We start from the raw sequence: 26,512 nt of genomic DNA on the forward strand, positions 1-26,512 counted from the left end.
ACAGTGCTCCATAGTGTCTGTTTTTGTGGTACTTATTCAAAGGAAAAACTTGGGCCCCTTGCCACCACAGCAGGTCTTGCACAATGAACTGTGCTCCTTAGAAGCAACTTGTCTCCCCCCTCCTTTCTCTCCCCATCCAGGATCCTTAATTGGCAAGATCTAAACAGCAATATGCCCGGGCTAGATCCAAGTCTATTAAATGCCATAAATTTCAGGTTTTTTGAAAATAAAAATTGGCACAAGTTTCCAGAAAGCAACTTGGTATTATGTCTTAAGAGTTTGAAATATGTTCAGTTTATATCCTTTCATCTAATTATTTTACTTCTTATCCTAAGGAAACAAGCAGAGATGTGGTAAAAGATTTATATATAAAGATCTTCAACCAAATGTTATGTATACTTGCAAAAAATTACTTCCTCAGAAGTAACTCTACACATTCTGTAATACAAGATTGGTTTAATATATCATATATATCATAGTACAGACAATGAAATAATCAGACTGTTAAAACTTAATTTTTTCAAATAATTTTTAACAATGTGAAAAAATGCTCACAATTTCATGCTAAGTAAAAAATACAGATAAAATAACATTTTTGTGTAGAGAAGAAAACACTGGAGAGGAATACATGATGTTCAGAGTAGTTGTCCAGGTCGTGTGGTTGTGATAGATTTTTTTCTCCTGAATTTCCAGAGTTTGTACTGTGTCTATAACCAGAAAAAAATCATTTTATTCTTAATGTAAAGTCTTCATTTCTCATTATGGCAGCAAGCATAATAAATAAAGAGGCTGATCTCAGAAGTGACCTCATAGTAATCTTCTTCCCATCACTGCCATGCTCACACAGGCATTCCAAGCCCTTGCATGCTCCTCATGACCCTTGAGTCCCCAACAGCTTTGGCATGGGTGACCCTTTCTCAGTTGCGTGGCTGAGAGCTGGGGGTACGCTTGCTGGGCAGTGGGAACTGTGTCACCTGTGAGGGCGTCTACCGTGTAAAGACTATGTGTCATTCCTATTACTTTTAGCATAATGAACTCAACAGGAACCTCAGGAATTGGAGAGCTCTTGCCCAGACATGCAAGAGCACATTGATTCATTCGGTCTAGAGGTATTTATTAAGCATCTTCTGTTGTGCCAGGCAAAGTTCCCACTCATTCCACTAACACTGTTACAGGTTATTACTTGAAAGAGCTGACTGGTAGGGTTGAAAAGGCAAGCGTAGCACCAGAGCTTGGGGTTCCATGTGGAAGATCATTCTACCCGCTAAGTGGCTGCTCAGTAGGGGTTGGAGTCATGGTCTCACCCAAGGACACTCTCTCTCTCTGTTTTTTCAGATGGAGGTGATCGTGGGGGACTTTGGGATTGTGGTGGTGCCCCGGGATGCAGCTGACACAGACCGAATCATGAATCACTCCTCAATACTCCGCAAATACAAAGTGAGTCCTCCACCTCCTTGCTGCTCTAGCTGTATGGTGCATTCCTTCTCCCAGGGGCCTGCGGGGGCAGGGGGATGGTGTGCTGGTGGAGTGAGGGCACCCGAAGAGTTTCAGTGTGAGAGGCGGGCAATCTACTTTTTCTGCTCTGTCCCCAGAATAACATTATGGTGGTGAAGGATGACATCAACCATCCCATGTCTGTTGTCAGCTCAACCAAGAGCAGGTATGTTTGACAAACTGCCAGAGGAACCTTGGTCAAATGGGCTTACAAGTTTTAATACAACTTTCCTCAGTTCCAGCTGACCCCTACATTTGCTGACACCTGCTGCCTGGTATTCAGCCTTCTTTGGGGACTTTATGTATTTGTCCCTAGTCATTTACATGTTTTGGGGTATTTTTAGAGAGAGAGAGTGAGCACATACACGAGCAGTGGGGGAGGTGCAAAGGGAGAGCGCAGAGAGAGAATCTTAAGCAGGTTCCACACACAGCACAAAGCCCAACATGGGGCTTGATCTCACCATCCTGAGATCATGACCTGAGTCCAAACCAAGAGTCAGACCCTCAACCGACTGAGCCCCCCAGGCACTCCATCAGTCATTTACTTTTAAGGGGGGGGGTGTCATTAGCTAGTTTTAGTTGGTTTGCAGGAGGAAGAGGATATTTTTAATTTGAGACTCTTTAGTTTGAAGTGTTTATAAAACACTGTATTAATAAGAGTACAAGCTAAGCTGCATTAAAAAAAGAGCCCAAATAGTCACAATTTAAATAAGAGAATGTTTACTTCCCTCTTACTGAAGTCAAAAGAGATTGAATCTCTGACCTCCTCAACATGAAGCCCCTGTCTGTTGGTCCACAGCTCCTGTCATGACTGCTGGAAAGAGCAGGAGCTTGTCTTTAAAAAAGTGACTCAAAGTTGTACACATCGCTTCCCCCTACATCCTACCAGTTCAGCCCCAGTCACAAGGCCATACCTTGCTTTAAGGGAGCCTGGGAAATGGACTTTATGTGCCCAGCTTAAACTCAGGTTCTATTAAATAGAAGAAGGACAGAATGGATGCTAGGGGCCAGGTAACAGTCTCCACCCCAAATGGAACTGTCCAGTAGAATGGCGACATATATGAATATAGAGCTCTGGAACTGGAATAGAACTGACAGCCATGAGCACAGAAGTGTAAGTTACGTTAAGAGTGTGGCTGAGCTCACAGGGAAAGTCAATAAGAAGGGCAGCATTTAAAAGAAGGCTAAGGAGCCTAAGGCTAAGGAGCAGTGCTGGCCCAAGAACCAAGGCAGGAGAGGCACAAAGATGTACATCACTGTCATCTCTGTCACATATTTCAGAGAAATGAGATGGGTCCAGCATTTTTAAAGATCCAGTGGACTTCTTCCCTGGAAGGTGATTATGTATTAAAAGAGTAGCATCAAACTGTGTGGTGAGAGTTGAAACCCAATGACAATGGCCAGTGAGGGGAGAGGAGAGGGATTTGATTCCAAACATGGCTGCACAACAAAATTACCCCACAAACGTACACAAGCACACAAATTCCTGTGTCCTCTTCAATCCTACCAAATTGGCATCTGTGGTGGATGAGCCTAGGAATCTGCTTCCTGGGTGATTCTGATCAAGTTGGGATTGGCATTTGGAAACCATGGGTACAGACCACTTTTTCAAGAAGCTTCCCCATGAGCTGTGCAGGGAGACACTTAGGGACCTCGTGTGCTTGCAAGATCAGGAGAGTGTATGCACTGAAGAGGCAGCGGGCCAGCCTCTGAAGAGGTCTCACAGGGCAGGGCTCACATGCCTTGCAGAATCTATATTTCTGGAAAGAGTATGTGCATTTTTTACAAATAGCTCCTTGGGGCCTGACATTCCCAAGACTATCATAGGAGCAGAGAATGGGAAGCAGCCAGACCGCAGCTAGAGGACAACTATGAAGAAGCCGAAGCTCATCCATCACTGGATCCCTTTCGTACCTGGAGGTACCCTCCTCCACAGCCACCGGGGCTTGTGAGAAGCTCCTCAGAAGAGGTCACCTTCTTCTCTGTCAGGGTTCCAGTAGGAAGGAAGAGAAGTGGTCAATCAGGAGATGCATGTTCCTGAGACCACGATGCAGAGAAACACAACGGAATGAAATAGGAGTAGCTAACCCATTTAAATACCTACTGTGTGTTTGGGCTCTTCTAAAGGCTCCTTGCATGACTCGTTTCATCCTTTTATGTTTTTAAAAATCCTTTTCATAAGTGAAGGAGATTGGCCCACATATTACCCTCATCTTACGGAGGAGGAAACGAACGGATGGGCTTCGATAACCTGCCAGGGGCGCCTGTGCGAGGAAATGGCAGAGCCAGGATGGAATGGAGTCACCGGGGTCGGGGCGCAGTTCTGGGGCCAGCGAGCTTCTGCCCATTGGGGAACCTATGCAGCCTTCCTGCAGCCTAAGCAGAGGCAGGGGCTGGGGTGGCGGGTAAACCCTCTCCCTGAAAGCGAGGGCCAGGCCCTTGAGCCTGGGTCAGGGAGGGGGTCAGCTGAGCCCCGTCTCTTCCCATCCAGGCTGGCCCTGCAGCACGGGGACGGCCACGTGGTGGACTACCTGTCCCAGCCGGTCATCGACTACATCCTCAAGAGCCAGCTGTACATCAACGCCTCGGGCTAGCAGCCACCCGGCCCTCGGCTCCACTCTCCCCTCGTCCTCCGCCAACACACTGGCCCCTCCAGTCTCTGTCCCCTGGTTCCTCTCCTGCCTCTCTGTGTCTCCACTCCTCGTCTTGACTGTTCTCCCCACCTGCCGACTCAACCCTCCACGGTGTGGGGGACCTGCAGAGAACCACAGCATACCCTACTCAGCTGTCATCCTCGGACAGACTCCCCTCTGGTCTCCGGGTTGGGGGTGGGTGAGGGAATAGGGGTGGGAGTTGGGGGAAGTGCAGTCCCTGGAGACGTGCTGGTGTCTGTCCCCCAGCATGCTCTAGAGAGCGGCTCCAGTGCCCGTCCTCCCAGCATGCTCTGGGGAGGCGGCTCTGGCTCTCGCCTTCCCAGCATGCCCTTTACCATGAAGGGCTATGTTTCTTTCTTTTCTTTTTCTTTTTCTTTTTTTTTTCCTTCTCTTGCATTTTGGTTTGGTTTTGTTTGGTTGGTGTTGGTGTTGTTCACTCCTCATAGAATTTGGATGAAACCCGTGTCCATGGTTCTTTATGTTTGTAGTCTTGATGCGCTCCTGTGGTGTGAACTTCCCTTTGGATAGGATACCATGGCCAGCCTCAGCGCTCAGCACCTGCGTGACAGCCACACAGTAAGGAAGGCCAGGCCGCCGCCACCTGCCCACTCACACCCCACACCCCCCCCCCCGCCCCCCACACACACAGCAGGTGCGGGCCAGGCTCAGGACTGAGGCCTTCAGGTTCCAAACCCTGGGAGGCAAGTCTGGGAATAGTAGGGTTTCTCAGAAGAATTTGCGTCCATTTCCTTAGGTTCAGAAGACCATTTTCCCGATGCTCCGGGCCTGTGATCACACAGAGCCAGTCCACCCTCATATCCTGGTGGCATCTGTACGGTTCCTCCTTTGGGCTGTGACTGATGGCAGAGTTTGTTCTCTGCCAGCCCAGCGTGTCCAAGGAACCTTCAGGTCTCTACCTAAGCCCTTGGAGCTCATACCTAGCCACATTCCTGCATCTGAGAAGAATCGCGTAGTCAAGGCCAAATCCTAATAATGCAGCCATTTCTGAAATAAAACATGCTAGGGATTCACTCAACCCTAGAGATCTTTGCTAATTGGAATTATCTCTTGCCTGTGTGGCTGGGAGATTTTTCTGTCATGATGTAAGTCAAGGATGACCAAGAGCGGCTTGTTGCTCTAATGGGAATTGATGGTCCTTACCCATTCTTGCTGCGGTGATGCAGGTGGCACCCGAGGTCAGTTTCTTCTGGAAACACAGTACCTCGGTCTTGTTTCTGGAGCTGATCCTATCTCCTCCAGAGCCCAGAAACCACAGTCATCGTCTGAGGAAGTCCGTCTGGCAGGGGAGTGGGTTCAGAGAGCAGAGGTCATGGCAGGCAGGGCATTAAGAGCCACTAAGTTGTTTCACCCTTTTTGTAATTTCTTACCTTCCTCCGCTGCTCCTGGAAATGGTTTTGACAAACTGTTCTAGCTGTTCTGGTCTCAGTCATGCTCCGTTTTGAGAGCCAAAAGGAAATTATTCTCTTATGCTCTGTGTCTCTCATCTAGTCCCTGGCTCTTGGGTTTCCAGTTGTCTTCACAGAATGGGTCCCTGAGCAACAGGATACTTTTATGAAAATCTAGTACCAGTTATGGCCCAGGATGGGGGTGGTGGTGAGATCTGACATCAGGGACATCATTCTTCAGCACATATTTCATGTCTGTGACAGTCTTCCATAGCCTCCAGGAAAGGGAACTGGATTCAATAGAAGAGCATGTCAGAGTAGCAACCAGTAGAGTGTTATTCCTTTTGGATTATGGAAATAATCTCCAGAGGAGGGAATGAAGATCCTATTTTTGGTTCTCAGTGTTTGGTTAAGGATGGTGAAATCATAAATGAAAAAAGAAACAAAGCTTCAGAGATTAGTTGATTCAACATTCTCCTTTAAAAGATAAAGGAGCAGAGGTCCACTGGATTAAATGGCTGGTCTAAGGTCACACAGCAAGTGTAGAGCCTGAGAAAAGGATATTGTTTCCCTGACCCTTAAGGCTTCATATCACATGGTCTCTATCCCCTGGTTCCTCATGATACTGGCCACGTAACGTGTGGTTTCCACTCTTTTCAGCCTTTACCTGGCATCTTTCTTTTAAATTATGTCTCATCCAGCTGCTCCTGTATAGGGCATTGCATATGCGAGTCCGAGGGGTGGGTGTGATGGGGAGAAAGGCCAGAGCCAGGTTTCCCTCAGAAATCAAGAGATCTCAACAGCTTAGAGGAAATCCCAAATAGTGACCCTCTGAATCCAAGAAAGGATGCTTTTTGGAAGGCTAGGAAAGACCTCGAATGCGCGAGATGACACCTGGAGAGAGACCGACAGAAGAGTCCTTATCTGGGCAAAACACTCCCAGGCCAAGAAAAGAAATCAGGGAACCGGATTCCTTGGGGAATGTGACATTGTGAAGGATGTGAAGTTTATCTGTGATTGGAGTTTATTATGAGGATCTACACGAGCAGATCCGAGAGAAACCAGACATCTTTTGTCTGTTTGGTGTCCCCTGTTACTCTGCTGGGCTCTGTGTTCATGCCACATGTAGTCCACAACCCATGAGAGGGAGCCAGGTTGGCTGTATACAGTCGGTGTGAGGGCGGGGAGGGACAGGAAGAAAAGGAACAGGGGCAGTAGAAGATGTCTGGAATGAAATGAGGGCAGATCTTATCTTGGTGGATCCCCGGGATTGTATTAAAATTGCTTTTCTTTAATACAAGAAAAAGCAAATTTGGGGAGAACTGTCCATTCCCCAAACTGTGCCATTCTTCACTTGCTAGGGGGAGGTCAGAGCCCCTCTCGCATGCCCCAGGCAGGACATTGTGGCTGTGATCCTGCAGAGGTTAGCACTGAGACAATTCAGAGTTTGAAGTAGTGCCCCAGGTGCCATGAGGATGACCTCTAGGTTCTCACTCCCCCCCCCTCCCCCGCCGTGGGATCCCTTTCTTCTTCCAAATGGCAACTCAAGGCTGGCATGGTTCAGAGACTGGGAGAAAGGCACGGGCTGCAATGATGATGTTAACAGAGGTCAGGAGCCTCATTTCCTGCCTACTGATGTAAAACATCCACTCTTCAGAAAGTGGCTGATGTGAGTAAGAAGAGGCAGGAAGGAGGGAAACCTTTTGTGCCAATGACTCTCTCCTCAAGGAGTGGCCCCCTGGGGAGCTCTGTGCTGCTCCATGGTACCTCATTCACCGTCCCCTACCCCAGGCAGTCTCTGGGGCCTTCTGGCTTTCATTTTCCTTGAATGTACATAGGAACAGGGGAGGAAAGTCTCTTAACTGAAGTGCCTGAAACCCAGAGCTAGAGCTTCTAGAGACCCTCTTTGTCCCATCTCTGCTTGGCCCACCTTCCCCAGCGTGCACCAGTCTCATGCTTCAGATTCTCAGAAGGAATAGAAGAACTCACTGTTCTAATTAAGTAGAAAGTGAGACTCAGTAATCAGACAGCAGCAAGAGGCAGAGAATTACAGGGAGACATGACTGTATTTTAACAACCCAAATCTACTCTCCCAAACGGATATAAACACACACTTTATGGGATTCAGCGAGAGAAGCATGTTATTATATTTCATTTATCAAAAGAGTACTGCAAAAATAAACCCATAGAGTATGAAAAGCTCAGGATCTCTCCCGAGGCTACTGCAGGAAGGCCAACAGGTGAGATGGAGAGGATGGAAACAGGGACTGATTTTGTAGCTCTTCCAATCAGGATACCTGTGGAGTAGCATGGTGGTGAAGGTGCGCATGCTCTCTGTCAGATTCATCCAGTCTACACCTTCCTAGAGCTGCCAGTGAACTCGATTTTTCATGTGGTTTCTTTGTCGTGTAAATTTGGGGTGTCCTATTAGCCTGTTCCAGTTACTTAGGAACGAGCTACACTCTTTCCCTTCAGGTCCAGAACTCAGTTTGATCCAAATGGTCTCAAGGATTGGCATGGGGAGGGGGAAGCTTTTTTTTGAATCCCTTTTGGTCACTGAATCTGCCATTTTAAGAGTAAGATTTGCTTTATGAAAATGAACCCATTAATAAAAACTACGTTGAAGTTGCAACACCATTTCATAGTGAAATATTTTGAGTAAAATTTTGTTGCTAGGATAGTCATGGACAGAAGTTTTATCCGCAAAATGTTTGAATTACGTTAATAAATAAGACAATGCTACTAGTCTTGTGTCTTTGTCCAGGATCTTCTCTGCGAGTTGCAGAATTAATCACTTTTTTTGTCATAGTCTTACTTGAGAGAAGCTAATGGTTGCAAAAATGTTCTTAAAGCAAGTGTGTGATATGAAAGTATACACAGCCACACCCAAGGACCAAAGGCAGGGAGGAATTATTAGCAAATTTGTAACTGTGCCTAAGAGTTTTCAATTAAAAAAAAAAAAAAGAATCCTAGAACCGACCTAATCTTCACAATCTCCTATTGGTTAGCTTTGCCTCCCTAATGAAATTAGTTCCTTAGGAAGCAAAAACGTATTTGTAAGAACTAAACTTGTATCATTCACTTTTGGTATAAAAGATCTTAAGTAAGACAAATCATTAGACTCACAGTTTCGGCAGTATAAACAAGACAAAAATGAGTAATTTGCTAATTGCTCAGCTCTGCTCTCTTAGTTCTTATTCGTAGTTGTGGCATGCACTGTGTGTTGGTAGAGATCTAAATGGAGATTGTCATTAGCTAGTATTAGTCATGGTTCAGAAGGTAGAATAGCAGTTCCCCTTTAGGCCCCTCATTTAGGGCTTTGCCACTTGTTCGTCAGATTGTGCTTTTTTTTTAAAAAAAAAAATCATTTTAGTTCTTACTGTGTGTTTTGTTGTTATTGTTTAAGATTGGAATTAGCTTCGTGTGTGTCCATCTGGGTTCGGTGGCCCATCATAATGACACTTGATATGCCTTGTAAATTGATTACTTGTGTTTACATTTGCTATTTTGGCCACAAACCTAAACACTCTTTTTCTCTGTCCTGAGAGTATGTAATGTTGAAAGCTTGTTTAAAATTAGACATAAACACTGGTTTAATTTGCTAACTTACATTACCTTATAAAATATATGTACTAACTATAAATTAACATACATGTACATACACATTTCTTCTCTTATGACCCATAAGTAGCTTCAGGTCTTGGAATTTCTTAGGAAGTCACATGCAGTCTGTAGTGTAAAGAAAGTAGGAAAAAAAAAATCTAATCTCTACTTTCCAGGTGGGAAAACTGAACCACAGCAAGAATCCACAATGCTCCCATGACCATGCAAAAACATTGAAAGAAGACATGATAAATATGTTCCAGTCCTTGAGCCTCGTTCCAAACATTGGACATTACTGAGTATCTTCTTCCCCTTTTCTCTAGCCTCCCAAGAGTACTGACAAGAAACCACATCCTGGGATAAGATCAGAAATACATCTGCTAAGAAGCCATAACCTATGGACATTTTCATTCCTACCCCCCGCCCCGCCCCAAACAGAAATCCCTATGAGTCAAAGTAGATGATGATGTGCCTCATAGCCTCCCAGCAGCACAATTAATCAGAAAGCTCTCAGGGGAGTAGTACAACAGCATTTTCACTATCAATTAGAAATACTGATGAGAACCAGGAAGGACAGCTCCCTTAACTTGGCAGGATCAGGGCAAGACTGGTTACAGAGGCTAAGTCCTGAGTAGGCTCTCTCTCAGCCACACGGCCCTTCTCTCTTCTTAGGGATAATTTTGTCAGGTCCTTAGGAATGAGGGAATCATGTCTATACCAAGGAAGTCACATGAGTCACTTTTCCACTTCCCATCTCCATTCAGAGATTATCTCCCATTTGTCAGGGAAGACATTCTATGACCTTCTTAACAATTTATCCCACTGAGGAATCCTTTTATGACTGCATGTTATTAGGTAATAGAAGCCCTCACCAAGTTCCCCCGAACATGTACTGTCTAATCTCGTACTTGGCAGAGACAGGCGCCGATCACTAGTAATGCATTCTCCCCCTTCATTGTGTAGGACTGTCATTGAGACATGGCTTCCTACCAAGGGCCTCTATTTTCCAGACCCCTTGAAGTCAAAGTGGTCATAAAACCAGGTTCTGGACCATTGAACATGAAAGAAAGTGACGTGCATCTATCTCCTCCCAGGCTTGGCCCCCAAAAACCTTCCAGGTGTCTTCCCCCTCCCATGTCTTTTCCCCTTTGTACTCACTGGAATGTAAAAGATTACCAGGGCAACCTTAGAAGTCACATATTATAAATGGCAGACTTCTGGATTGACAACGTGGAGGGTCACCCTACCAACTTTCTCCCCATCCACTATGAGAGCGAGAAAAAAAGTGTTTGAGAAATGTACATTTTTAGGTCTATGTGATTTGATAGTTAATCTAATTAATACATATACATTTCCTGGGTATTAGTTGTTAGCTATAGTGAGAGGTTTATAGGATATGTGATTGAATATGCCAAGACAGGATTCTCCATTCACCTCTACAGAAGGTAAAGCAAAGTGATCAGACCTGTCAGAATTTGCAGGGTTAATGTAGAAAGGAACAGAATCTTTTCCTCAGCCACTTGGCTAGTTGGCCAATTCAGGATCTTAATTTATTAGATTCTTACTTATTAAAATGCATGACAATGTACCACAAACTATTGATTTTACCTTAATTTCATAGCTGAAGAAAACAATATTAAAACTCCACCCTGTTCAGGTTGTTCCAGAAATAAGTCTTTCTTTATGTTTAGGAGACAGCACCAATTAACTTTCATACAGAACAAGATGTTCAGAAAAATGCAAACTTTAGGACTCATCGCTGTTTCTATGGCATTTTGGTTTTCATTGGTTTGGTACCTCCACCTGAGGCTTAGAGTTTGACAAATTAGAAACTGACCACAGGCATCTAAGAATTATTCTTTATTCAAAAACACATCCATGAAAAGCCAAGGAAGTACAGAGGTGAGGCTGCACGAAAATCTTCCAAGCTTAAATGGAAGCATCTCTGGTTTCTCCAGCAATTCCCACTGGTGTTATCATGACTCAACAGTCTGTTGCAATCAGGTGTGGAAAGGGGAGGAGTGACAGCTGGACTGCAAAGAAGTGTGCACAACCCAGAACCATCCCAGCTTTGCCAAAACCCAAGTGCCCCCATGGGAGTGTCTTGCAACATATGTTGAGAAATGAGGTTGCAAACCAGGGGGTTATTGCAATAAAAACCACTTGTGATGAATGAGAGATGTAAGTTTATTTTTTTTAATGTTTGTCTTCCTTACTAGACAATCAACTCTGTGAGGGCAGAGACTACCTCACCACTGTATCCCAGCCCCTGACACGCAATAGGTACTCAATAAATATATGTTGTAAGGATGGATGGATGGATGAATGGAAGGATGGATGGAAGGATGGAGTCTACCCAGCTCCAGTGTGAGTAGGAACATTCTCTGCTATAGGGAGAGAGAGAAAATAAAACACACAGACACATACAATTTATAGTGTTTGAAAAGTGGAATTGAATTAGGACTAATAAATCTTCTAGGTAATTGTACTTCTTTCAATGCCCAAGCTACATTTTTCTATCACTTTGAAACCCAAAAGTAAATACCTTCCCAATGCTTGCTTTGCTGGTCGAAAATGCTTTAACAAAATGTAGTCTCTAAGTTGCCATGGCATCATCAGGGAAAGGATGTTACTTCCAGGCCCCAGAAGAACTCAAAGGTGGCAGGACCCAAGCAGGCAACTCTGCTCCAAATGGACCAGCCTTACAGCCTCTCACTCTATCGTTGTTCCCTTCTTCCAGCTTGAAAGTTAGAGCACATGTTGACAAAGTGGGTGGTACAAAGTAGGAGGAACTCTGGTCAATAAAAAGCTTGCGTTGGACGCTACAAGGCAATAGTATTTTACTGGCCACAGTGTGACTGACTTCACTTTCTGTTCAGACATTAAGAATAATTTTATGGGTGGGCAAAGTAAAAAAAATTTTTCCTTTGGTCACACTGCCCAAAGAATAAGCTAACTATAGCCCAGGGGCACCTGTTCGTACTCCAGGGGTCAAGTTTGTGACTATCCTGAAGCAAACACCTGCCTGTGCAGCTTATTCTTCCATCCAGTCTACCCTTCAGGGTCTCCAGGGCATTGGCCAGTCTCATACCCAACACTATTTGCCTCACTGCCCAGCATCAGGAAACAAGTAGTATTACACTGGTGTAATGAAACATCTGGCCAAGATCTCAGGGATGGGATCAGGTTTGGTGGACCTGAGCATGCCCATTCAACATGTTCAAATGTCTCCATCCCACTCCAACCATATGAGATGGCTCCTGAGTTCTGTATCCCAAGAACCTCAGTAGAAAAATCTCGATAGCAGATTCACTGTTGCTCAAGAGCCTGGGTATTATAGCAGCCTGGGGGCAGGTTGTCCCTAATGTTCTCCAGGTTCTTCACATCAGCCAGAACTCCATCTATGCTCGTCTCTAGCAAATGGAGGTGGCCCTGCTGTCGGCGTGCTCTCTCTTCCAGCTCTGACATCAAGGGCGTCAGCTGGCTGTTGATCTGAGTCTTGGCCCGGAAGAGGTTCTGCTCCAATAAGATCAGCTTCTCTTCATCCACACTGCCAGGCTGATCTGTTTTAGGCAATGAGAAAGGAGTTAATATAGAAGAGCTGTGGTTAGATCTCCCTGAACACATGTGGACCCTCTATACCTTTAACTAATTCCTGTTTCCACTTGCCCAGAGGAAACGGTATGTCATGCTTATTTTAGGGGTGCCTGGCTAGCTCAAGTGGTGGAGTATGTTAACTTGATCTCAGGGTTGTGAGTTCAAGCCCCATGTGTGGTGTAGAGTTCATTTAAAAAACTTTAAACTAAAAAAAGGCTTATTTTACAGTGGGAATAATATAGAAAATATTTAGAGAGCTCTAGCCTACTTATTAGTTACGAACAGCCCGGTTCAAGCCTCTGAGCTCTACAGTTAAGCAATACAAAGTTTGGATTTCTCCTTTCACGTTAGGGCCAACAGTTCATGCTCTGAAAAGATGAAGGCTGAAGGTCATAGGAGACTGAGTACTGTCCAAGGTGTCTGCCCAACACAGCCCACCCTAGGATCAGGACCAACTCCAAATTATGTTTACTGAACTACCCTTAGGAAATATCCTGCTATTTTCCATTAGAAGACCTTTAGAAACTGGCTGGGCTTTGGAGTTTATAGAGGCCAAGGTATGCTTTGCTATTTGGGGGATAGATTCCAGCTGTTCGGAAATGATGTAAGACTTCATTCTGGCCGGAGACAGTGGGAATCTGGCTAGATACTAGTTTATTTCCAATATGAAATGTAGTCCTGTTTGTTCAGGTATGTTTTACCCAGACACAATCTAAAACTCATGTCAGCACGAAGGGCACCTGGCCAAACCTGTTTGATCTGAACAGGGTTTGGGTGGCCTTTGGTCAGTTCAAACTCAAGGTCAGGTTGCCTCCATATCTGAGATCTGAGTTGTGGTGATAGCACTTGACCGCCCGAGTTTATTGTGCCTCGAGTGATGACGCTGTGACTGCTCCAGGACTCGAGAGAGCAACCAGGAGAAACAACATCGTAACGAAAATGCAGACCGACCCAGTGGGTCAGTCCTTCACCAAGGAAAATGGGAGAATTTCGGCATTTCGGGTTCTGTGATGTGCTGAGAGAGTTAAGTAAGCTTGGAAACAAAATAACCATGTCCCTAGAGAGGCAGCACAAGCTACTTAGGAAAAGGGGCAGGAGCACTGGAAACAAAGAGATGTCACTCGGAATCCCACCTCCACAGTTTACTATGTGATCCATGGGGCATTATCAACCTCTCTGAGCCTCAGTTTACTACTCTGTGAAATAAAATAATAAAAATAATGAAGGCTGTCTCTTAGGACTTTTAAAAGACTTAAATGATACCATACCAGAGAACACCTGGCACAGTGCCTGACAGTTAGTAAATGTTTAATAGTTCCCACCAACCTTCTTTCCCCATGCTCTCATTTTTCTCTCGAAAGGCCCTATTAGTTTCATTACCTTTTTCAGAACACTACACAAAGCTGCTAAAATCTCCACTGGGGAGTTGGGTTTGGGTTTTTTTTCCCCCCCTTAAAGGGTAAAAAGAGCCCTTTGGGTCTCCTTGGACCACAAAGCAGACTCATTAGTATAACAACACAGACGACACTGACCTCCCAGGGTGAGGATGGTACTCTACAAAAAATCAGGTCTTAAAATTGTTCTACTGAACCAAAATGGTAGGACCAAGCCTTTTCTTTTTTTTTTTTTTTTTAAGATTTTATTTATTTATTCATGAGAGAGAGAGAGAGAGGCAGAGACACAGGCAGAGGGAGAAGCAGGCTCCATGCAGGGAGCCTGACATGGGACTCAATCCCAGGTCTCTACCATCACGCCCTGGGCTGAAGGCAGGCACTAAACCGCTGTGCCACCGGGGCTAAAAAGCCTTTTCCTGAATGTCGATGCAATCTATGATGGAATCCCTTGTTCCCTAAGTGTTGCAGTCTACACTTGATTAAACAGGCCAAATGAGGGTTTGATATCAGTTTTACCCATCCAGACTGTTAATCCTTATCAGTTTTTTTGTGGGGGAGGGATTCTGTGGGCAACTCTGAATTGTTGCCACGCTGTGCCACCAAATCTATTTTATCTGAAAAGGCTGCAGTATGTCATGTACCTACTATCTTTCCATTTCTTCTGGGCTATGAACCAGGCAGGTCAGGTTCCCACAACTGGTTAGACCGAGGTCTAACTACAGGTGGGGGGGTGGGGAGCATAATCAGCAAGGGACTCCTGACTTCCCAGACTGGGAGGAGGTTCCCCCTCACCACGTCTACTGCCTCAGAGCTCAGACCCTGTCACCTCCCTCCACAATCCCTCGCACCATTTCCAAAGTGGTCTCACCCTGCCTTTTGTCTAACCAAGTCCCTTCCACTCATTCCTGCATCCACTTAGTGATCTTTCTGAAATACACAGTGATGACGATATTCCTCTGCTCACAACTGCCCGCTAGCTTCTCAGGATCAAGTTCAGAATCTCTAGGAGGACTCTCAAACTGTCTAGTCTTCTCTTTAGCTGTGAAGTTTGAGTATTGCCTCTACAGTTTACTTACTGTGTGATCAGTGAGACATGATTAACCTCTTTGCGCTTCAATACACCTTTCCTAAATATACCCAGATATTTGATCTACACACTTTCACCTCCAAGGGCAATAGGTACTCAGTGACTCATCTTTAGATGGTAAAATAAGAGTCTGGAAAATGGAAAGTCATGTGCCCAAAGTGTCTGGGCCTAGAAATAAAGTAATGTTCTGATACCCTTGAGGGTATCCTTAAGACTTCCACTTATCAGGGCTAGATCTAGCAAGTGCTCTGAGAGCAGCCCGGGAGCATGGTGCTGGAAGTTTGTGGGTACGTCACATACTTATTAGGTGTAGGATGCTGTCCAATGTGTTGAGTGTGTCTTGGATTGTAGCTCCAGCATTCTTGGCTCTGTTATCAACTCTTTGGGCTTCTGTAATTACCTGAAAAAAATAAATACAAACCAGTCTTGAAAGGGTGTCTCATATTGGCAAGTTTAATGGAATATCCCATGGAAAATGATGGGAACTGACCATCTGCACTGCATCCATATCCAGGTCAAACTCTTGCTCCTTCCTTGCCAGTTCTCCTTCCACTTCCCTCATGTCGCTCTTCAGAGTAGCCAGTCCCTTCTCCATGGCCAAGGCTCCATCTGCTGTCACATTGGCTTCCAAGTTCAGACTCCCTATCTCCTGGGAAAAGAAAGAGAGCCAGGAACAGGAGGAAAGAGAGGGGTGAGGCACAAAAACATCCCAGAGAGAAATAAAAAATAAACAGCTGCAGCCAGACCCTGATGGAGTAAGTTAAATGAATAACAAGAGTCAGACTTGGAGACACACCCTTCCCCAAGCTCTGCTTTAAACAAATTAATTTGTGGGTGTATCTGTAGGGACTAGGAGGGTCAGCAGTGAGACACTGATTCCCTCTCAGGTCACCACTCACCAAAACGTGAATGCAACAGAAACTATTTGAGAAAACTCAGAGGGCGAGAGATTCACATCATTTCCCGTCAGAGTTCTTTGCTGCCACAGTCTTTTCAGTGACTTTACTAGGATCCCTGAGACAGCTGAGTTTAAGGTGCAGAGAATGAATGGGCTACAGCTGTAACTTTTGTTTTTCTTAGAACAAAGTTTGTTAATATCTTTACCAGTAAGGCGTTATTGAGCATCAAATTGCAGGTATCTCTGTGTAGAAGCTATAAAAAGAGAGCCACTTGAAATTGGTCTCTACACTCAAGGGACTTAGAAAGTTTTCTTGCAAATTGCTAAGTGGTCCAAGAGTGAGGTCAAATAGTCCTAGGTACTAAGAGTTCCCTCTTGGTTTTCTAAAGTTGCATAAGCTTTTTAGAAGTCTTGCCTAAATGAGAGCTAAGAAGTTCTCCAGCCAACAAGCACAGCTTCTACTGTAGCATTTAACTACAACATATGGGTTGCAGTGTATCTAATCTGCCTTTCCCCATTATACTGAATGCTCCTTGAAGAGAAGGACCGGGTCTTTCTCATCTGCATATGCCCAGCACCAAGCACAGTGCTGGTACATAGAAGAAAGGGGGAAAAAAATGAATATGCAGAGCTTAGACATAAAAAATAGAGACAAGGGATCTAGAACTCCAGAATTTCATAATCTTGAATCAAACACTGATAATTGTTGTTATGGGGTTATGTCAAAAAGGTATGCTGATGTCCGAAACCCCAGGACCCCAGAATACGACCTGATTTGGAAGTGGATTGTTGCAGATCCAATTACATAAGATAAAGTTATACTAGAGTCTAATGGGCCTCTAATTCAAAATGACCAGTGTCCTTATAAGGAGGGTTAGAGATATCCAGGGAGAAAAACCCCATATGACGATAGAGACAGAGATTGGAGTGATGCCACCGGAAACCAAGGCTAAGGATTGACAGCCACAAAAGCTAGGAAGAGGCAAGCAAGGTTTCTACCCAGAGCCTCAGAGGGAGTATGGCTCTGCTGACATCTTGATTTCTGACTTCTAGCCTCCAGAACTGTGAGAGAATAAACTTCTGTTGTTTTAAGCCATCTAGTCTGTGGTACACTTCATTACAGAAGCTCTAGGAAACGAGTACAATAGTTGATACAAAAAACCCAATCTTGGATGGTTCTTCTCTGGTGTTGTCCAAAAAGGGAGCTGAAAATGAAGGCTCTACGTCTCGGTCAATGAAAGCCTTGTGAATCAACCAAGAAATGGGGCACTTAAGCGGCTCTGGGGCTGCCGTGGGCCACAGGACTCTGAGATCTCGAGGTCAGAAAGAGCCCGATGCTCTATTTCCACAGAACCCTTGCGTTTGGGGTTGCTCGTGCCAACCTGCATTTTGATTTCTCTTTACCTGTTCTATCTTGTCGGTGATCTCCAGGGCCTCCCTGGCTGCGGTCTTTGCCCTCTGGGCGTCAGCAGCAGCACCGCCCAGGGCTGTTTCTGCTTGCCTGGTCTTGTCACTGGCATCTGCGACCTTCTGGCTGATGTAAGGGAGTCTTTTCATGGCCTCTTCTGCTTCTGCTTTTCTGTCTTCAACCTGCAAGTCAAACTCTGAAACGAAGACAAGAAAACATTGCCACGAGGGTGAAAAGTAGCTTCTAAAACTTACAAATGAAATTGAATGGGGCTGAAGTTTTTAAGAAAAAAATCCAGGAAGAGTGTTATTACTGCCTGGGGGCAAGCGTGTGAGAAGCTGTGGCTGTTACTGCCCTTTCTTATCCAGCAGAAAGGAACTTAAACGAGGTACTGAAAGAACCAAAATTAGGTCCTTGCTTAGAGACACTGACTATCAGCCTGCCCTGGGTCCCCAGCCCTGCAAGAGTATTAAGACCCCAAAGTAGATCAAAAGCAGGTGTAACTGCTGAAGCCCAAAGTTTCGAGCCAGAGCCTTAAACCCTAAGCTGCCAATGATGGTAGTTGGAGGATGAACAGAATGGATAGAGAGCTTCTTTCTGTGAAGAAAATCCCAACACTTTAGAAATGCTTCCTTTTTGCTCTTTAGTGAATAAACCTGATTTTTAGCCAAATCTCCATAAGGCACAAACCCAAATTTCCTGGGATCCAGGTGCTGTGACAGAGCTTGCTCCTATCATCACCACAAACTAACCACATTGATTCTAAATTGGAATCAGCCAGATTACAAAGGAAAAGGAAAAATATCTGGGTCGTATTAGGATGTTGGATCTGTGGAAGACCTTAGAGATCATTTAATTCTTTCTTTTCTTTTCTTTTCCTTCCTTCCTTCCTTCTTTCTTTTTTTTCTTTCTTTTTCTCTTTCTCTTTCTTTCTTTTCTTTCTCTCTCTTTCTTTTCTTAAAATATTTTATTTATTTATTCATGAGAGATGCAAAGAGAGAGGCAGAGGGAGATGCAGGCCCCCTGCAGGGACCCTGATGTGGACTCGATCCCAGGACTCCGGGATCCTGACCTGAGCCAAAGGCAGACACCCAACCACTAAGCCACCCAGGTGTCCCTCAACCTTCTTTCTTTAAAGAGGACATTAGGGTCTGGAAAGGCTGTGACTTGCCTATGGTCATACAGTCAGCACAGAGCAGTCAAAGGGCCTAGCAAAGTTCAGACCTCAAGCCACCTGACATCAATTAAAATTCTTCCACTACTTCAAATATTAATACAATTTTTTTCTTCAGGAAGATATTTATTAAGTGTCTATTAATACCCCAATGTACCTATGGTTTAGGCAGATACACAGGGATTCAAAACAAATCAAAGTTATTTCTTTAACATACTCAAGTGACCTAAACCACGAAACGCTTACCTCTGAGGTTCTTTAGGATGTTCTCAACTTCATAAAAAGTGGCATTGCCCATACTTAGTGCTTCTTGGGCTCTGCTTTTAGCAAGGTTGGCACGGGAAAGCAGCTGATCTGCTTTCTGTAAACAGACAGAGTAAGATTAGAGTAACTGTAACATACGTCCAGGAAGAGCATTCCTGCCAGCAGAATCACTTGGACACAATTCTCTTCATGACAGCAGAGTCTTGTGATTCACCAGAAAGTCTAAGAGTACTGACTTCCACAATCCGGGACAGAGCAAACTTTATAACCCAATGACACATCCTGTATAGAGAACGGTTTCAAACTCTAGCCCACTATGAAGGATGAGGACAGTTTTGCAAATCACAATCTTACTATACTCTAGATACTTCCTAAAGCCAAGCTAGTAGAAAAAGCCGGACCAAAATTGAACTCGGGTAGGCCCCAGGTTTGAGGGCTTGATTCGGTGGGTGGAACTGAACTAATTACTTCAAGCTGTCTGTATCTCAGTTACTCCATTTACGAGCGGTGGTACCATGACCTTCGGAGAGTTTTCTACGGTTGCGTTTTTATGGCCTCTTGCCATATATATTCACATGGTAGGCATCCAGTACCTGTGTGTTGAGTGCATGAGTTCATAAAAGGATACCTGTCTTCCACTCTTTCCATTCCGTAAGAGCTGCTGGGTTTCTTCTTCCCAGTTTCCCAGGTTGCTTTGCACATGCTTGAACTCATCCATGCGCCTGGTCACAAGGCTTGAGAGAGAATCAATGTTTTGTCTAATCCTCTTCATTTCCACCTGTAAGCCCAAAGAAAGGAAGGAATCTGACTTTCTGCCCATCGGTTGCCATGCCAGCCTTCTTAGGAGCTGCCCACCATTGTTTGAAAACAACAGCAATCCAGACACAAAGTCTAACAGAAATGAAGCAGTATGCCGAACGATAGGCGGCGGTTTCCCCAAGCATCAAACGGGTTTTGGCTCTCTCATTCTCTCTCTCTAAATTCTACATGTTGGTTTATAAATGCATGGAAACATTCTTTTTAAGATTTATTTTTACTTATGATAAAGAGAGAGAGAGGCAGAGACACAGGCAGAGGGAGAAGCAGGCTCCATGCAGGGAGCCCGACGTGGGACTCGATCCCGGGACCCTGGGATCATGCCCTGAGCCGAAGGCAGGCGCCAAACCGCTGCGCCACCCATGTGTCCCCCTCAATGCATGGAAACATCTGTGTGAGTGGTTTTTTTGTGAGTGTTTTTTGCGAAGGTAGAGGGCTGCATCTTCCTAATCCAGTAAGTTTGTAATCGTTAAAGGAATCGACAGACACGGTGCAAAACTTCCGAGAAGAACAAAAGTCAGAAACAACGTAAAACTTCTGAGAAGAAGGAAAGTCTTGTGAAGGCTGTACACGGAACTGCAGTGCAGCTGGGACCCAAAGGTAAGCATCACGCTCTACCGCTCGGGATTTCCCACAGGTTCTGGCGGTCCCCAAAACTGAGGAGGACACGGAAGATTGCTCTCGGCTGACAGGTTCACAAGGTGGGCTAAGGCTTTGTCAGAGGCAGAGGCTGGGGGCCAAGCACAAGGCAACGGTCAACAAGACGGAAGACAAGAAGGGTCCACGTGGAGGAAGAGCTGAGGGGCCCAACCGGATCGGGGCCCCCAGGCCGCCGCCGCCGCCCTCACCTGGAAAGCCCGGCCGCTGACTTGCTGCAGCTGAGACGCGGCATCGAGAAGGCGAAGGCCTCGCTGGTAGGACCTGTCTGCCTCTGCGTCGGCTTGCGCCGCCTCCCCCGACAGCTGCTGGGCCAGCGACCTGGCCTTCGCCAACCTGCGGGCGCGGGGAAGACAGGTCGAGGAATCCCTCCTTTCCCTCGAAGCAAACATTCGCCCTGGAGCGTAAAAGCCCTGTGGGCGGGCTCACCGCGGAACCCAGGGGTCGGCAGGGGCGCGCGCGGCAGGCGGCCTCTCCACGCTCCAACAGCCGCCCCAGAGCTCACGCGTCTCCCAGCTCACCCCGCGCGGCCCGGGTCTGCGCGCACCCTTCAGCCGCCGCGGCCCCAGCACTGCGGCCCCGCCACCCACACGCACGTTTCACTTAACCGGTCTTTTCTTCTTCTACACATAAAGGGAGGTCCTTTCCCCCGTTTTTAAAAAAAAAGATTTTATTTATTTATTCATAACACACACAGAGATGACCCAGAGAGAGGCAGAGACACAGGCAGAGGGAGAGGCGGGCTCCATGCCGGGAGCCCATGCCGGACTCGATCCCGGGATCCCGCCCTGAGCCCACGGCAGACGCTCAACCACTGCCCCTCTGCTCCCCAAATTCTCTCGTTCTCTTGACCCTGAGGATGGCTATCTTGTAGCGAAGCCCGGCGCCCCTCCAGGGCGGTGCGTGCTGCACCCGGCGGAAGGCAGAGTATCTGGGCCCCTGCGAGGCCCCGTCGGACGTACCTTCCCATCAGCCCCTGCGAGGCCCCTTCCGATGTACCTTCCCATCAGCCCTTGCGAGGCCCCCTCCGGTGTACCTTCCCATCAGCCCCTGTGAGCCCCCGCCTCGCACATACCTTCCCATCAGCCCCTGCGAGGCCCCATCGGACGTACCTTCCCATCAGCCCCTGCGAGGCCCTCTCGCACGTACCTTCCCATCAGCCCCTGCGAGGCCCTCTCGCACGTACCTTCCCATCAGCCTCTGCGAGGCCCTCTCGCACGTACCTTCCCATCAGCCCCTGTGAGGCCCTCTCGCACGTACCTTCCCATCAGCCCCTGCAAGGCCCCCCTCGCACGTACCTTCCCATCAGCCCCTGTGAGGCCCTCTCGCACGTACCTTCCCATCAGCCCCTGCGAGGCCCCCCTCGCACGTACCTTCCCATCAGCCCCTGTGAGGCCCTCTCGCACGTACCTTCCCATCAGCCCCTGCGAGGCCCCCCTCGCACGTACCTTCTCATCCCCCCCTGTGAGGCCCCCTCGCAGGTACCTTCCCATCAGCCCCTGCGAGGCCCCCTCGCACGTACCTTCCCATCAGCCCCTGCGAGGCCCCCCTCGCACGTACCTTCCCATCAGCCCCTGTGAGGCCCCCTCCCACGTACCTTCCCATCAGCCCCTGTGAGGCCCCCCTCCCACGTACCTTCCCATCAGCCCTTGCGCCGCTGAGCCGTCCGAGCCGCCGCCGCCGCCGCCACTGCCGCCGCCTTCCCGCAGGGCCTTGTGCGCCAGCGCCAGCGCCTGTTTGGAATAGTCCTCGGTTTCCCTTACCAGCCGCTCCATGTTACTGGCGGACGCCACGTGGCTGCGAGGGTTAAAAACAAGGCGGTGGAGTTTTCATAGCCAAGGGCTTCCTCTCGGCCTTTTGTCTGCGTGACCGGAGAGCAGTCAGGGAACGGCTGGCCGGAGCAAGACCCAAGAGAACTGACCGGGGTCAATCGGAGGAACCGTCAGGAAGCCGGAGGCCACCTGCGGAGGGAGCTCGGCACGGCCGGGCATCTTTTCCGTTTCCGGCACAACCAGGGGGCGCGGGCGGGGAGCGTGGTGCGAGCAGACCCAGGGGGCGAAACGCCGGCCTTCTGCGCTAACCCTTGGGGCTTCGTCCAGGACCCCCCCCCCGCCCCCCACAGCTTGGCTGCAGCAGCTTTGTATTGGGGCCACCGCTACAGGGAACAGCGCCTGTCAACAAAAGTGCCCCAGATGCTTACAAAGTGATAAAAAAAGAAAAGAAAACAACCAAGACCAACAGAACAAAGACAAGCTCAGGAGGCAGCTGGGCTACAAAGGCACACGTGGGCCTCCCCCGACGGGACTCCGTCTGAGATTCCGGCGCCTACCACGGGCCGAGCTCTCCGCCGAGAGCAGGCCTCCTCCAGTACCGGCGACGGGGAGCTGCCTGGTATCCCTGGGGCCGCAGAGCCGGTTTCCGGGAGGAGGTGCCCCTCTGCGGCCTTGGCCCCCAGCGTCTAGCAAACAGCTCGTTGCTACTTGTTCCCAGGCTCCGTGTGGGAGCCCGGGAGTCCCTCAAAGCTGCAGGGTGTTCTTTTCCAAAGGCTGCTTGATTTCACAGAGCCCGAAAAAAAATCACATGTGACACACACCAGAGCCATACTGTGAGTCACAGAAAAATCTGGGGTAAAAATCACCTCCATTCCCAACATTTGGCCAAAAGATCGTGCCCAGTGGCCACCTACATAGGCTAAAAGCCAAGAAATTTAAAAAAAAAAAAAAAAAAAAAAAGGCTTCCAGGCCAGAAAATGGCTGCAAAAGAGCCCAGAGCATTAATGAAATGGTGCTTAGGTCCTGAACACCCTCCAGGTTTGTTCAAGTCTGGGCTTGCAGAGGTAGTCTGAAGCAGGGGACCCCTTACCTGTCTGCCAATCTTACGGCCTCCTGAGCCAGACTTTTAAAACCATTTGGCCCCACGTAGTGATCTGAGGAAGGAATGTTCTGTAGAAAAAGGAGATTTGGTTAAGGCTTTGCACTCAGCCCTGGAGCCTAAGCAGATTCTGCATCTGCCCTGTTAGAACTAGTTGTCATTAGCCACACAGCATTCTATACCCAGACATCTCGAGGCCCTCCTCACTATCATCCTTTTCTTTCTTTCTTTCTTTCTTTCTTTCTTTCTTTCTTTCTTTCTTTCTTTCTTTCTTTCTTTCTTTCTTTCTTTCTTTCTTTCTTTCTTTCTTTTCTTTCTTTCTTTTCTTTCTTTCTTTCTTTTCTTTCTTTCTTTTCTTTCTTTCTTTTCTTTCTTTCTTTCTTCCTTTCTTTCTTTCTTTCTTCCTTTCTTTCCTTTCTTTCCTTTCTTTCCTTTCTTTCCTTTCTTTCTTTCTTTCGTACAGACAAGAATAAAGTAGAAATCCAGGGCACCCAAGTGAGTCAGTCAGCTAAGGGTCTGACCCTTGATTTCCGCTCCGGTCATGATCTCAGGGTCATGAGATGGAGCCCGGTTTCCAGCTCCCCACTCTGCAGGGAGTCTGCTTGAGATTCTTTTCCTCTCTCTCTCCCTCTGCCTCTTCTCCTGCTCTCTCTCTTTCAAATAATTAAATCTTTAAAAAGCATAAAGTAGAAATCCAAGTTCAAAAAAACTATATAGATGCAGATGCATTTATAAATCTATACATGGGATCCCTGGGTGGCTCAGCAGTTTAGTGCCTGCCTTTGGCCCAGGGCGTGATCCTGGAGACCCGGGATGGAGTGCCATGTCCGGCTTCCTGCACGGAGCCTGCTTCTCCCTCTGCCTGTGTCTCTGCCTCCCTCTCTTTCTCTCTCTCTCTCTGTCTCTCATGAATAAAATCTTTAAAAAAAATAAAAATCTATACATGCTAATATGTATTTTCATATGGATTTAAAGTCAGTAGACTATATACCATGTTTTGACTGGTTATTAATGAGATCACGGGATATTTATTTTCTAATTTTTCTACAATAAACATTATTTTGTAATAAGGGGAAAAATCAATATACATTATTCCTTAAATCCTTCATTTCATCAACATAGTATCTGATTGTCTTCCAGTTCTCTTTGTCTTCTACTCACTCACATTGTCACCATTGCCTTCTTTACTGAGAAAGAGAAGAAAGCTCATTCAAATCTCTCCCTCCTACCACACATCATTAAAAATATCATACTGACAACAACTTTTTCCCCTTTTCAGAATCCTGTCTTCACTGGATCCCTTCCTTCTTCCCACCTCCCTACACCACCACCCCCTGCTTCATTTGTTCATGTGTTCGTCTCTTCATTCATTCATTAAGCAGACAGGTATCACAGCCACACACTGTGCTGTGGGCGGAGAATGCAAACATGAACAAAACTAAATCCTGCCTGCTAAGAGCTAACAAGCTGGGAGGTGTGCAGCAAGAACGGAGAACAGAAAGGGCCAATGTGAGGATACAGTTAGCAAGAAATGAGCTAGGAAGAACATAAATGCAGTAAAATGGGAAGTTGCAGGAACCCCAAGAACACAGAACAGATGCACCGGTTTTAAGGAAGAAAAGCCCAACCCTCTGCCAGGTAGAACAAAAAATATGAGAAACTGCAGGTGGGTCTCCCCATCCGGCAGCGATCCTCAGTACCCTGAACACGGTGACACCTACGGTGTTTCTCAGGGAGGCCGTGCTCTCCTCCAGGCTTAGCTGCATCTGTGTGACCAGTCTTCGAGTATCCTGAACTCGGTTCTGATACTGACTGCCCAGGGCCCGGATTCTTTCCACCATCATCTTGAGGTCATCCAGGCGGTTCCGGTAGCTCTCTTCTTCCCTTCTGGCCTTCACCAACTGGAGACTGAGAGATTTACTAGCACCTGATACCAACAAGTAAAAGGAATATTAGCACTTCTGGAGTTAGCACAGAGGACCAGAACACGATGGAGGGTTGGAAAAGTGGCTTTGACTGGCCTAGGGCAAAATGGTAAAAACCCAGTCAATGAAGGCATGCAACGCTCTTATCTCCATCATTCAAGCCCCAGGAGAGTCACAGACAGTTCTTTTATCTCTGCAATTGCTGGGCATAGACCCCTATTGAACTGATATCTGTAGAAGATTAGAAATTCCCTTCTGTCTAAAGGGAAATTGGCCTTCATCACCTTCTGAAATCTGGGCTTCTCTCAGAAGCTCCTGAAGGGCCTGCTCGGCCTGTTGCATCCTGCCTTCCAGCTCTGCGTCCGGCACCGCTCCACCACCACCCTGCACCCTGGAAACCAGGGCCTCCAGGCTCTGGAGCTGCTGCATAAACTGATCCATCTGAAACCACACAGGAGAGAGGATCAGAACAGAGAGTGGGGGTCACACTCCAATACCACATACTCAGGGGATAAGAGCTAAAAGCCCAGAAATGCTTGGCATGCCATGGTAGTTAAAGATGCTAGAGCTCAGATCTCTGAGTTTGAATCCTGGCCCCACTACTCATTAGCTGTGAGTGTGACCTTAGGGAAGTCACTTTCTTTACCCATTAGATGGGTAATAATAATAATATCTCATAGTTATTACTTGGACTAAATGAGTATTTTAGTGCTTAGAACAGTGTCTAGAATAGTTATTACTTGGACTAAATGAGTCAGTATTTTAGTGCTTAGAACAGTGTCTAGAACAGGCTGCCTGGGTGGCTCAGTGGTTGAGCAGATGTCTGCCTTTGGCTCAGGTTGTGATCCTGGGTCCAGGAATTGAGTCCCCCATTGGGATCCCCACAGGGAGCCTGCATCTCCCTCTGCCTGTGTCTCTGCCTCTCTCCGTGTGTCTCTCATGAATAAATAAATGAAATCTTAAAAAAAAAAAACAAAAACAAAACGGTGGAACAAAGAAAGTGCTAGAGAGGGCAGGTTAAATAGATTTAAAAAAATGAGTCTGTTCTACCTTTGGGGTTCTGTTTGGGCCTATTCTTCCTCTGCCCTTCACGCCAGCAAAAAAATAATAATTAACAACAATATCAGTTTCTGGAGGCCATTCTTGTTTGAACCTCCTTGACAGCTTCTGGACTCCTCATATTTTCTACATATTTGTATTTTTCTTCATTTGTTCTACAAAGACATCTCTTGGGGAAAAAATATAACTAGAAAGTGGCATATTA

The 26,512-nt window shown here is 46.7% G+C and overlaps 2 protein-coding genes and 1 long non-coding RNA gene across 9 annotated transcripts in view; 1 reads left to right on the plus strand and 2 right to left on the minus strand.

The window, feature by feature from the left end:
- NMNAT2 (nicotinamide nucleotide adenylyltransferase 2) overlaps positions 1 to 11,330 on the plus strand; it is a 194,486-nt gene extending 183,156 nt beyond the window's left edge. For 5 of the 6 annotated variants that reach the window (XM_072830953.1, XM_072830955.1, XM_072830951.1 and 2 more), the window contains 3 exons: positions 1,336 to 1,437; positions 1,593 to 1,660; positions 3,986 to 8,299. In XM_072830953.1, the coding sequence (XP_072687054.1) occupies positions 1,336 to 1,437; positions 1,593 to 1,660; positions 3,986 to 4,088 (273 nt within the window). In that variant the 3' untranslated portion in view covers positions 4,089 to 8,299. Of the gene's footprint in view, positions 1 to 1,335; positions 1,438 to 1,592; positions 1,661 to 3,985; positions 8,300 to 9,333 lie in introns of those variants that run through there. The other variant, XM_072830957.1, reaches the window with a different exon arrangement.
- LOC140635788 (uncharacterized) lies at positions 437 to 10,361 on the minus strand. Of its 2 annotated transcripts, XR_012033113.1 has the most exons (3): positions 9,217 to 10,361; positions 2,258 to 3,476; positions 437 to 707 (listed from the first exon to the last, which is right to left on the minus strand). It is a non-coding gene; the product is annotated as an uncharacterized lncRNA (long non-coding RNA). The 2 variants fall into 2 exon arrangements; XR_012033112.1 differs by lacking the exon at positions 9,217 to 10,361 and having other exon boundaries at positions 2,258 to 4,114.
- Positions 11,003 to 26,512, minus strand: part of LAMC2 (laminin subunit gamma 2) — a 56,054-nt gene continuing 40,544 nt past the window's right edge. Inside the window, exons 13-23 of the mRNA XM_072830949.1 lie at positions 25,533 to 25,689; positions 25,045 to 25,250; positions 23,315 to 23,394; positions 22,088 to 22,249; positions 20,644 to 20,788; positions 19,608 to 19,757; positions 18,962 to 19,076; positions 17,538 to 17,737; positions 15,726 to 15,884; positions 15,536 to 15,635; positions 11,003 to 12,720 (exon numbers count right to left, since the gene is read on the minus strand). Of these exons, the coding sequence (XP_072687050.1) occupies positions 12,467 to 12,720; positions 15,536 to 15,635; positions 15,726 to 15,884; positions 17,538 to 17,737; positions 18,962 to 19,076; positions 19,608 to 19,757; positions 20,644 to 20,788; positions 22,088 to 22,249; positions 23,315 to 23,394; positions 25,045 to 25,250; positions 25,533 to 25,689 (1,728 nt within the window). The 3' untranslated portion in view covers positions 11,003 to 12,466. The remainder of the gene's footprint in view (positions 12,721 to 15,535; positions 15,636 to 15,725; positions 15,885 to 17,537; positions 17,738 to 18,961; positions 19,077 to 19,607; positions 19,758 to 20,643; positions 20,789 to 22,087; positions 22,250 to 23,314; positions 23,395 to 25,044; positions 25,251 to 25,532; positions 25,690 to 26,512) is intronic.

Source organism: Canis lupus, chromosome 6 (assembly GCF_048164855.1).
Source record: "Canis lupus baileyi chromosome 6, mCanLup2.hap1, whole genome shotgun sequence".
NCBI lineage: Eukaryota > Metazoa > Chordata > Mammalia > Carnivora > Canidae > Canis > Canis lupus.